At 46.4% G+C, this 12,743-nt stretch overlaps 1 protein-coding gene across 11 annotated transcripts in view; it reads left to right on the top strand.

Moving 5' to 3' along the window:
- LOC126295474 (amyloid beta A4 precursor protein-binding family B member 1-interacting protein) overlaps positions 1-12,743 on the top strand; it is a 498,949-nt gene that overhangs the window by 417,845 nt on the left and 68,361 nt on the right. For 10 of the 11 annotated variants that reach the window (XM_049988011.1, XM_049988016.1, XM_049988014.1 and 7 more), the window contains 2 exons: positions 6,443-6,542; positions 11,783-11,911. In XM_049988011.1, the coding sequence (XP_049843968.1) occupies positions 6,443-6,542; positions 11,783-11,911 (229 nt within the window). The remainder of the gene's footprint in view (positions 1-6,442; positions 6,543-11,782; positions 11,912-12,743) is intronic. The other variant, XM_049988021.1, reaches the window with a different exon arrangement.

Below are 12,743 nucleotides of genomic sequence, written 5' to 3'. Positions count from 1 at the left end.
CTAATCCAGCCATAAATATAGTTATACAACCAATTAAAAGTAAGAAGCAACCACAATTATAAATGTCCAATATTTGTCTAAAACGAATCAATAAATAAACGCCAGCAGTAACAAGAGTAGAAGAATGAACTAGAGGAGAAACAGGTGTAGGACAGCAATAGCAGCAGGAAATCAAGAAGAAAAAGGAATTTGAGCTTTTTAGTTATAGCTGCCACACAATTAATATAGTAATAAGCTTTATTTCAAAAGAATTAGAAATGAAATCATAATAATAAATATAATTTCAACCACCAAAATTTAACATTCGAGCAATAGAAATTAAAGTACCAACATCACCAACACGATTGTTTTAGAATTCTATTCTTAACTGTTGATTTATTATTAGATATTGTACAGATGAACTGCCTATCCCCGTTAGAGCAATAACTGAAAGGAAAACGGTCCGCCTTCACGCTCGGCGATGGCCACTTCCCTGACGCCGCCATTACGCCATCATATTTCTTTGTCAAAGTGGATATGCCAAATGTTCGTCAAAGAAATTTGATAGTGTAGTACGGAACTTCGTCAAATAAATAAGATCGAATTATTTCCACAACGAAACTTTGTCTCGAGACCTGGCAGAAAATCCAAAGAGATTCTCGTATGTTAGCGGCAAGAAATAATCAGTGCCTTCTCTGCACGATAGCAATGGAGGTACTGTCGAAGACAGTGCTGCCAAAGCAGAGTTACTAAAGACAGCCTTCCGAAATGTCTTCACTAAAGAAGAGGAAGTAAATATACCAGAATTCGAATCCAGAACAGCTGCCAACATGAGTAACGTAGACGTACACACTCTCGGAGTAGTGAAGCAACTTAAATCACTTAATAAAAGCAAGTCTACTGGTCCAGACTGTATACCAATTAGCTTCCTTTCGGAGTATACTGGTGCGTTAGCTCCATACTTAAATCATATACAACCGTTCGCTCGACGAAACATCCGTAGCCAAAGACTTGAAAGTTGCACAGGTCACACCAATATTCAACAAAGGTAGTAGGAGTAATCCGCTAAATTACAGGCACGTATTATTAACTCTGATACGCCGAAGGATTTTGGAACACGTTTTGTGTTCGAACATCATGAATTACCTTGAAGAACACGGTCTGTTGACAGAGTCAACATAGGCTTAGAAAACATCTTTCTTGTGAAACACAACTAGGTCTTCACTCGCATGAAGTGCTGAGTGCTGTTCACAAGTGATTTCAGATCGATTTCGTATTCCTGGATTTCCGGAAGGCTTTTGACACTGTACCACACAAGCGGCTCATAGTGAAATTGCGTCCTTATGGAATATCGTCTTAGTTATGTGACTGGATTTGCGATTTCCTGTCCGAGGGGTCACAGTTCGTAGTAACTGACTGAAAGTCATGGAGTAAAACAGAAGTCATTTCAGGCGATCCCCAAGGTAGTATTATAGGCCCTTTGCTGTTCCTTATCTATATAAACGATTTGGGAGACATCATAAGATGAAAACAAACGGCAAAACGATTTAGAAAAGATATCTGAATGATGCCAAAAGTGGCAGTTGACCCTAAATAAAGAGAAGTGTTAGCCCATCGACATGAGTACTAAAAGGAACTCGTTAAACTTCGGTTACACCATAAATCAGTGTAACCTAATACCTAGGTATTACAATTATGAACAACTTAAATTGGAAGGAACGCATAGAAAATGTTGTGGGGAAGGCTAACAAAAGACTGCGTTTTATTGGCAGGACACTTAGGAAATGTAACAGACCTACTAAGGAGACTGCCTGCGTTACGCTTGTCCGTCCTCTTCTAGTATACTGCTCCGAGGTGTGGGATCCTTACCACAAATGACTGACGGAGTACATCGAAAAAGTCCAAAGAAAGGCAGCACGTTTTGTATTATCGCGAAATATGGGACAGAGTGTCGCAGATATGATACAGGATTTGGGCCGGAAATCATTAGAAGAAAGGCGTTTTTCGTTGCGACGGAATCTTCTGACGAAATTGCAATCACCAGCTTTCTCCTTCGAATGCGAAAATATTTTGTTGACAGCGAACTGCATAGGGAGGAACGAGCACCAAGATAAAGTAAGGGAAATCAGAGCGCGTACGGAAAGGTGTAGGTCTAAATTCTTTCCTCGTGCTGTGCGAGATTGGGATAATGGAGAATTGTGAAGGTGGTTTGGTGAACTCTCTGCCAGGCATTTAAATGTGATTTGCGGAGTATCCATGTAGAGGTAGAAGAAGAAGAGCCTCGCCGCAGATTTGGTAAGTCGTTCGTCTTCTGTTCACTGCAATGTGAAATGTAACCTCTCCGCTTGGAGCGCTGGCGTCGCTACAGCTATTAGACGGTCTGTAGTGTGTTTGTATACATGGCTGCGAAGTTCGTATGTTCCATCGACTCGGTGTTTTGGTGAACTTCCTCCGACGAGGGCGCGAGCTGGGCAATGGGCACATAGGACACGGAACGTGCCGCAGGCGACTTCTTGCCCACAATCACAGCTGCAACCGTCCACTTGTACATCTGGAAATATCCAGGAAGTAAGCCGGAATAGGCGATGTGGTCAGACTCTAAACAAAACAAAAAAAACCTTTTTTAGCTTTCCATTATGTTGTTGTTGTTGTTGTGGTCTTCAGTCTTGAGACTGGTTTCTCCATGCTACCCTATCCTGTTCAAGCTTCTTCATCTCCCAGCACAGACTGCAGCCTACATCCTACTGAATCTGCTTAGTGTATTCATTTCTTGGTCTTCCTCTACGATTTTTACCCTCCACACTGCCCTCCAGTACTAAATTGGTGATGTCTCAGAACATATCCTACCAACCGATCCCTTCTTCTAGTCAAGTTGTGCCACAAACTCCTCTCCAATCCTTTCCATTATATTTTGCCTATTTTTGAACTTCTGATGCCGCAAGTTAAAAAACGCTTCATCTGTTTCGTACTTTAATTTTGTAGTTGTTGGAACACTAATTCCATTAATTAAATTATTCAAAAATGAAAATAGTTCTTATTGCCATTGTCGTGTACGAAACATTTATTTACCTTCAAATACTCCCTCATCAGTGCTTTATAAATAGCTTCACACGTTTCTGGAGTTATTTTCGTCAATGTGCAATGTGATATTCGAGAGCTGTGTTGTAAACTAGAGTAGCGCTCTCCTGTATCAAAAAAATCACAGTGTCAGAGTTTCCCTGTCCTCTGTACGTATAGCATTTCTCAAGAGAGTATTCTTTTTTGTGATATGAGAAGCCACTTTACTGAGCGAATACCGAAACAAGCCGTCACTAATTCTTAAGGAATTTGTATATGACTGGACGTCCTCCACTTGCGGCCTTCGTAACAAATTTTGCTGAATGCTTTAATTTTCTCGACGTAATACCCATAGCTTCATCCAAATATGTTTACTTTTTTCCGCCGCTTTTCATCCGAATACACACAAAATGCAACTTTGGTACTAGCAATTGCAATTCATAATAACAAGTTGTCGTTCGTCAACTTGAAATTTGATAACAATACCCCTCTGAAGCGCCACGTCAAAGATGTTTGTCAAAGGAATTTGACGAATATTTGAACGTAGTAGAGGCGCCATGTCACGCATTGCGGCTGCCCTCCGGCCGGAGGTTCGAGTCCTCCCTCGGGCACGGGCGTGCGTTAGTTTAAGTAGTTCGTAAGTCTAGGGACCGGTGACATTAGCAGTTTCGTCGCTTAGGAATTCACACGTATTGGAACACTTTTTTGAACAGACTTCTTTCTCAAAGAAATGTGGTTGGGCAATACGGGCCTAACAGTAATAGCTGTGTGGAAGTGGCACAATAGCAAGCGTGCGATGGGTCCGTCGTTCTGTTTGGTCACACATCGGATTTCTCCGCAGCAGTTGAGGTAGACTTCCAAGCAAACGCCAGCGACCTGGCAGTTTGTGCTGCTAGCGCCTTGCTCCAGTTACGCCAACACTTCCCCCGCACACTGTAACGACAGATCTCGTTATTCAGATTTTCGTTCGACTTTTCATCGACTGTTTTTGAAGAATGTCCATGTGAAGAAATGGCACACTATATATAACCCGTTCATCATAAGAATAAACCTCATATAAAACAGTACACTATGCATTCTTCCGTGTTTGCTGGAACCTGATTGGATTTCCGTTTCACGGGGGGCTGCAGCCAAGCTGTCGCGGGTACACTCAGGTACGACAATAAGGGTGCGCCAGGCGCATATCTACCAGGCGGCAAAACGGGAGAACAGCTTTACAGGCGCATTTAACTGGGACAGCTGGTGCAGATAGCATGCACTGACGTGGCCAGCTGCAGTTCACAATTAGAGAGACCCGAGCTTCGAATGTCACTTAATTTTTAAGTAGAATGAAATAATACACTGCAAATCTCCCACAACGCGCTCCTTAGACGACGAGACGAAAACCGCAACACGTCATCGTTTTTAGCAAACGTACTGTTGTAACTAAAAACAAGAATGATGAAAATTCCTGATGTAGCGCTACACTCCTTCCCTCAGATATAAATTATACCGTCGCAGAGGTATGAGCGCTCGATGGCAGAGAAAATACTAAAATTGTAACACTTTTTTTTGTTTTCTGTCTGTCTGTTGTCTCTCGAGAGCAGAAGCTTAATTCAGACGTAATCGGATTAAGACGAAAAAACTTATTAATGTGTAGACATATTGTGGAAGTTGTTATGAAATTCGGAGGACGGAAGTAGCAACGTAAAATAAATTGCATTCAGCGTCGAGATGATTTTGATTCGTATAAATTAGTGATTCCTGGACGATTGCAAGATTTCGGAGCAGACTTTTCACGCAGAAATGAAGTAGATTTTTGAAGAGCTGGACGCCGCACGAAAGAAGACATGTTAACGCGGTAAAGGATGAACTCTTATCTACGCCATTTCCCCCTGTCAGTTACATTTTGTTATTCTGTTCCTTTTCAGATAATTTTTGTAGTGGAAATTGGTTTGACTTTTGCTCAGAAACGCCGCAAGGAGCACCCCAACAATAGCTTTTCCGAATCACGAAGTCCGATAACTTTTCTGTAATACGAAGTCCGATTTGCATTTCATTCTTTCCCTTTTTCACAGTCATTAACGATTTTAAAACCCACTATTTATTTACCATTTCTTCCCACATTTTCAACCTTTTCTTTTCTTCTCTTTTTCTTTTTTATGAACCACTACACTGACTTAACCACAGGCTAATTTTTCTGCGTAAGGTCTGTGGATAGGAATAGAAATAAAATACCTGCATTTGTTGGACAGATCGTGAAACAACCAATAGTAAAAGCAAACGTTATTTTAATTTAGTCTGAAATGCCTTTCTCTTCCAGTTTTCTTTTTTTTTTTTTTAAATTTAAAACATCGAGTTACATCCATCCCGGGAGCAAAACGGAAGAAAAGGAATTAACCAAGTACGCCGTTTCCTTTCGTCAGGTATGATCCAGAGTACTTACAAAAAATTATGGTTTTTGCAGTTTGATCGAAATTTCCGACTTCCCTTGGAATTGCCCCGATTGTTTTCCCTGAAAACATTTCCAGAACCATGAAACAAAAAAAAAAAAGAATTACGCATGTCCATCATGCGAAGCGTGAGTTCATACAAAAACCGTAGGAAAAGGGACTTCCGGTTTTCCCGAATTTTCCAGGAAACTCTTCCAATTTGCTTCCCCTAACCACCTTACATGGATGATTACGAATATAAAAAAAAAGCAGTTTGGGTGCAGCCGTTGTCAACTTTTCCTATAAACTGTCTCAGTATACAGACTTTTTAGTCCTCGCTGCCTCCTTGCCCCCTCTATAGCTCCTTTCCCCTCCTCTGCCCCTCTAATTCCGCCTCCTGCTCCTCGCCTTTAGACTGGCCCATTTGACACTCTGCCAGGTCACGGGATTCGAGTTGCGGCAGACGGGTTAGTCACCTTACGGCTGCCGGGCTGACCCAGCGCGAGGCCTGTGCTTCGCGGTCAAAAGCTTCCAGGTGCTGACTTGGCACAGGCAGTCACTTGAGCAGTGTGTGCAGCAAATTAGAGCGCCCAGTTGACAGTGTGAGAGTAATAAACACAACGGCGGTATCGGGAATGCCTAGTTTGTAGGTGTAAAATCGTCTTGCGGAGGGAACTAATCGGATTAACAAGCTTCGGTTGTTGTTGTGGTGCACTGTCGGAGTTTGAATAATTTGCCTAACTTTCTATGTCACTTTCACAGCAATGTTTTCTTTTACCTTTACGCATCTGTAAGTGTTGCCAGGTGACAAGTTGATGGTGTGGTTGATGACACCATGATTGATGTTGCCAGTGTTGATGATGGTGTGTGTTGATGATGGTGTGTGTTGATGATGGTGTGTGTTGATGATGGTGTGTGTGTGTGTGTTGATGATGGTATGCTTGATTATGTCGGTGTTGACGGTGTTTCTGATGTGGATGTTGCTGTCGTTGCAGGGCCTGGACAGTGTGGCGCAATGTGCGATGCGGCCACTCAACTCGCATCTCAACACGCCGAGGATAGACAGCTACAGGTTCAGCATGGCCAATCTAGAGGGTGAGTATCGTTTCTAAGTGCCGCTGCTGCGGCACCCCTGTGTGCACCCACATGTACTTCACAGGCCACTGTACAGTACCTGCTGGAGGGGACCTCTCGCCAATATTACCAATTTCTTTGTCTGTCCCATTGGCTTATGGAATGAAAGGAAAGAAAAAAGTGTCTACCTGCCTCTGTGCCTTATTCTCAGGGTCGCTTTCTAAGATAAGACAGTGGTATCAGGACAGTCACAAACTCTTCCTCCATCACTGGTTGTCTATATGTACCCGACAAATTTGTCTGAGAATATTGGCATTCTTCCAAAGGTTCCAAATTACGTTACTCGGGTAAGTTTGATGCCATTTTCATAGCGGCTGTACTCTGCTGTTACGGTTCCAGAATCGGGTCGCCAGATTCGCGTGATGTGCGATGTGTGTTCTCCATAAATACCGGACCAGGACTCCGGAACTGCCCGCACTGACTTCACATTACAGGGAAGCAGATGCCGCAGAAGAATGCCTTTTAAATTAGCAGCTATCAGTGTCTGAATTTCTTTCTGTTGCAACTAGTTGGCTAAACGGTTTATCCGTGTGTCAGTCTCGTGATCAATTGTACCAGTAACCCTCCCAACTCGCAATTCTGTAAAGAGTTGAATTCCTGTGTACAGAAGGGGTTCACACATCCGATGACTGTAGAAGTCAGTTAATATGTTTATTGTTTGACATTAAGCGTGTAAGAACGGAAAAGTTTAGGAAAGGTTTGAATTGTTACGTCAAGTTTGTCGGAAGCCACCAAGTGCTCTCGGTGCAAGACGAGTGTACGCGCTGTCGTGCTGTGCAGCTGGCATCGGTGTTTTCTTCGAAATATTTGGCAGAGGCTTCGACCCGGCTGATGACCTCAGCTGTTGAGACAGGCCGGCCTGAAACAGGTACCACATTCCGATGCTGGCGGAATCTACACTACTGGCCATTAAAATTGCTACACCAAGAAGAAATGCAAATGATAAATGGGTATTCATTCGTCAAATATATTATACTGGAACTGACATGTGATTACGTTTTCACGCAGTTTGGGTGCATAGATCCTGAGATATCAGTACCCAGAAAAACCACCTCTGGCCGTAATAACGGCCTCGATACGCCTGGGCATTGAGTCAAACAGAGCTCGGATGGCGTGTACAGGTACAGCTGCCCGTGCAGCTTCAACACGATACCACAGTTCATCGAGAGTAGCGACTGGCGTGTTGTGACGAGCCAGTTGCTCGGCCACCATTGAGCAGCCGTTTTCAATTGGTGAGAGATATGGAGAATGTGCTGGCCAGGGCAGCAGTCGAACATTTTCTCTATCCAGAAGGGACCGTACAGGACCTGCAACATGCGGTCGTCCATTATCCTGCTGAAAAGTAGGGTTTCGCAGGGATGGAATGAAGATTAGAGCCACAGGTCGTAACACATCTGAAATGTAACGTCCACTGTTCAAAGTGCCGTCAGTGCGAGCAAGAGGTGACCGAGACGTGTAACCAATGACATCCCATACCATCACGCCGGGTGATACGCCAGTATGGCGATGACGAATACCCGCTTCCAATGTGTGTTCACTGCAAACACGGATGCGACCATCGTGATGCTGTAAACAGAGCCTGGATTGATCCAAAAGAATGACGTTTTGCCATTCGTTCACCCACGTTCGTCGTAGAGTACACCGTCGCAGGCGCTCCTGTCTGTGATGGAGCGTGAAGGGTAGCCGCAGCCACGGTCTCCGACCTGATAGTCCGTGCTGCTGCAAACGTCGCCGAACTGTTCGTGCAGACGGTTGTCGAGTTGCAAACGTCCCCATGTGTTGACTCTGGGATCGAGACGTGGCTGCACGATCCGTTACAGCCGTGCGGATAAGATGCCCGTCATCTCGACTGCTAGTGATAAGAGGCCGTTGGAATGCAGCACGGCGTTCCGTATTACCCTCCTGAATCCACCGATTCCATATTCTGCTAAGTGATCAGATCTCGACCAACACGAGCAGCAATTTCGCGATACGGTAAACCGGAATCGCGATAGGCTACAATCCGACGTTTATCAAAGTCGGAAACGTGATGGTACGCATTTCTCCTCCTTGCACGAGGCATCACGACAACGTTTCACCAGGCAACGCCGGTCAACTGCTGTTTGTGTACGAGAAATCGGTCGGAAACTTTCGTCATGTCAGCACGTTGTAGGTGTCGCCACCGACGCAACCTCGTGCGAATGCTCTGAAAAGCTAATCGTTTGCATATCACAGCGTCTTCCTCCTGTCGGTTAAATTTGGCGTCTGCAGCACGTCATCTTGGTGGTGTAGCAGTTTTAATGGCCAGTAGTGTAATCGCAGCAGGGTTGTGCAGCAGACCAGTGGTCTCCTCCGAGCGACCGTGCCCTGCAGAATGGTCGGCGCTGAGGGATTTCGGTATTGTGGACGGAGCAGGGGGTTAGGTCCGGTGCGGCTAGCAGGGTAATGGCCAGTGCAGGGCACACAGGGTCCCGGGGAGGAGAGGCCGCCGAGACGGGGGCAGCGGTGGAAGTGCAGGAGAGCGGCAGACGTCCTGCCGGCACCGAGGTGCTCAGGTGCGGAGCACGAGCTTGTCTGGACTGGGGCGTGCTCTTTCCGCCTAAAGAAACTTGGCTTACCCACAGAGAGTGTGAATCTGGACGGCCGGATGTCCGATCTCGCCACCGCAGCTGACGTGCGGGCATTCGACTGGGAGGAAGAGGAGTCGAAATGGAGGAGTTTGTAGAGGGTTCAGGCTGCGGCATCGTAGTGAACGAAGAGTGTGCGGTGGAGTGCAGGCGTTGTTAGAGGTGGACAGGCGGAGTGCGTTTGTGGTGTGGTTTCTGTCGCACGTTCAGTAGGTGAGGTCAAGTTAGGCGTACTTTAGTCTCTTAGCAAGGGGGAGGGTTACAGAGAGACAGGTAAAAGTTAGCGAGTGAAGGAGCTCTTGGAGTATAATTATTGTCTTGGGTTGCACCCCGAGGTAAACCACTGACGGACAGTTGGAGCCGGCCGCGGTGGTCTCGCGGTTCTAGGCGCGCAGTCCGGAACCGTGCGACTGCTACGGTCGCAGGTTCGAATCCTGCCTCGGGCATGGATGTGTGTGATGTCCTTAGGTTAGTTAGGTTTAAGTAGTTCTAAGTTCTAGGGGACTAATGACCACAGCAGTTGAGTCCCATAGTGCTCAGAGCCATTTGAACCATTTTTGACAGTTGAAGTGCGCACAGCGGTACGGGCGTCTCGTGGCAGGAGGGGGTGAGATGTGGCAGCAGTGCAGCCGGGCGAGGAGCCCTCAGCTGTACACGTCCACAGGAAACCTCATCTCGGCGGCCAGCCGGCTCTCTCGCTCGTGTTTCTGGCGATCGCGGGACACGGAAGTGTGCACTTTCCGCTATTGTGGCGGCTGTCCGCAAACGAGATGGAATGGAAGCGGCAGCTGCTGACAGGTGTCGGTGTGAGAGTTTACGCACGGATCGGAGACACTGCCGAACGCAGCATGCGGCCGACGCGGCAGCGGCCAGCTCCTTCGTTTCTTGCTGGGGTCGAGCTGATCTTCTCAAGCGGAGGGGGTCACACTCTACACTCTTCCGTCTCGTCGTTAACGAACCGGCTGATCAAAAAGTCAGTATAAATTTGAAAACCCAACAAACCACGGAATAATGTAGATACAGAGGTAGAAATTGACACGTTTGGTTGTAATGCCATGGGGTTCCATTAGAGTAAAAAAAGTTCACAAAATGTCCGACAGATGGCGCTGAACAGCAAAACGTCAGTAACTGCGCACGAAATCTTGTATAAAAGGAGGTGCAATGACAGAGAGAATCACATGCGCCAGCAGTCGCAGCGTGTTGACGTTACCTGAAAAGGCGCTTTAGTGAAGCTGTATTATCAGGATGGGGAATGTGCTAGTTCAGCGTTACGATCCTATGTCGAGAATGGTTTCCAAGTTCGAAGCCACGGGTTGTTTAGATGATAGACCCCGTAGTGGCCGACCGAGCACAAGGCGTAATGCTGCTGAGACAGTTCAGGAAGAAGTGGAGACTGCAGCGGGTTCGTCTGTGCACGGGGAAGCCAGCGCTCCTGCAGTCGCACGTCGCACCGGCATTCCGTACACTACTGTTTGGTTGGCACTGAGGCGTACCCTCCCGTGCTGTCCGCACAAAATCCATCGGCATCACGAACTGTTACCTGGCGATTTAGTGAAGCGGGGGGGCATCTGCGGTGTGGGCGTTACAAAAGATGGCCGAAGATGACGATTGGTTGAGTAACGTGTTGTGGACCGACGAAGCTCATTTCACGCTCCGAGGGTCTGTCAACGCCCACAACTGCAGAATTTGGGCTACCGAAAATCCTACAACTGTCGTGGATGGAAACTCCATTGCACGACGAGAAAGTCATGGTATGGGTTGGAATTAGCACATCTACCGTTATCGTGCCTTTTCTCTTGGAGGAAATGCGTGCTTCTGGTTTTGTAACTACTACCTTGACGGGTGAGAGGTACGCCGATATGTTACAGAATCGCATCATCCCCAGCCTGGCTGATAAACACCTGCTGGGACGTACGATGTTTATGCAGGATGGCGCTCCACCCCATCTCTAGGGATGCTGAAAGACAACATCCGACGCCAATGCCTCACCTAACTCCGGACATGCTTTAAAGTGCTGTTCACAACATTATTCCTCGACTACAGCTATTGTTAAGGAATGATGGTGGACGTATTGAGCATTTACTATAAAGAACATCATCTTTGCTTTGTCTTAGTTTGTTTCGCTGATTATTGGTATTCTGATCAGTTGAAGCGCCATGTGTCGCATATTTTTTGGTTGTAATATAAACGTGTCATTGCATGCATGTGTGTCAATTTGTACCCCTCTATCTACGTTATTTATTTAGTTCTCAAATTTATACTGAGTCTCTGATCACCCGGTATTTAGATGCTACTTGCAAGGTTTCCAGATTCCGGTTCCCGTGGCGAAGTGTTTGTCTCGTCGGTAATGTCTGTCTGTTTTGTTTGGCCGGCCGGAGTAGCCGAGGCGGTTCTAGGCGCTTCAGTCTGGAACCGCGCGACCGGTACGGTCGCAGGTTCGAATCCTGCCTCGGGCACGGATGTGAGCGATGTCCTTAGCCTAGTTAGGTTTAAGTAGTTCTAGGTTGTAGGGGACTGATGACGTCAGATGTTAAGTGGCGTAGTGCTCGGAGCCATTTGAAGCATTTTTGTTCTCGTGTTGCCGGGTGGCCGCAGACTCGCAGGAGACGGAGCTGGACGCCATCTTGGGCGAGCTGTGCGCCCTGGAGACGCAGTGCGACCAGGCGCTGAGCGCGAACGCGGCCGCCAGGCGGCAGCAGCAGCTACAGCCGAAGGCCGCGGCTGGTGAGTAGCCCGTCCACACATCCGAAAACTCTGTCTGCTATCCCGAGCACGGATGTGACAAGGGAACCTCCACATCGCAACCCCTCACATTTACTTACAAGTTGCCACAGTGGATAAGCCTTGAAAAACTGAACACAGGTCGGTCGCGAAAACGGGGAGTAGTTGTGTAGAACAATGAAAAAATAAGCAAAGAATACAAACTGAGCAGTCCATGCGAAGATAGGCAACATCAAGGATAATCCGAACTCAAGAGGGCCGTGGACCCGTGGTTAGTGTGAGCAGCTGCGGAATGAGAGGTCCTTGGTTCAAGTCTTTCACCGAGTTAAAACTTTAATTTTTTTATATATCAACTTCGCTCTCCATAATTCCAAGACATGTTCAGATTTGCTTTGACATATGCAGGATTTGACGCTGTCAACACGGAAAAATTTGAAAACGTTAAAAACATATGTTTTGACAGAGCACAGGGAAAACTGTGCGACTGTGAAACTGTTGCATTCATTTCTTGCAGTTTATGTGACACACTCTTACGTTCTCATCACTTTCTTGGGAGTGATTATCACATCCACGAGAAAACCTAAATAGGGCAGGATAGAAGAATCTTTTTACCCATTCGCCAAGTGCACAAGTTAGGTTGGTCGACAACATATTCCTGTCATGTGACGCACATGCCGTGTAGAATATATCAGATGTGTTTTCCTGTGGAGGAATCTGTTGACTTATGACCTTGCGATGAAATGTTTTCGGTTCCCATTGGAGAGGCGCGTCCTTTCGTCTATTAATCGCACGGTTTTGCGGTGCGTTCGCCAAAGCACAGACACTAAACTTATTA

The sequence above is a fragment of the Schistocerca gregaria genome, chromosome 11 (assembly GCF_023897955.1).
Source record: "Schistocerca gregaria isolate iqSchGreg1 chromosome 11, iqSchGreg1.2, whole genome shotgun sequence".
In the NCBI taxonomy this organism is placed as follows: Eukaryota; Metazoa; Arthropoda; class Insecta; order Orthoptera; family Acrididae; genus Schistocerca; species Schistocerca gregaria.
The sequence above is the reverse complement of the archived record's forward strand: the minus strand, read 5'-3'. Positions and strand labels throughout refer to the sequence as shown.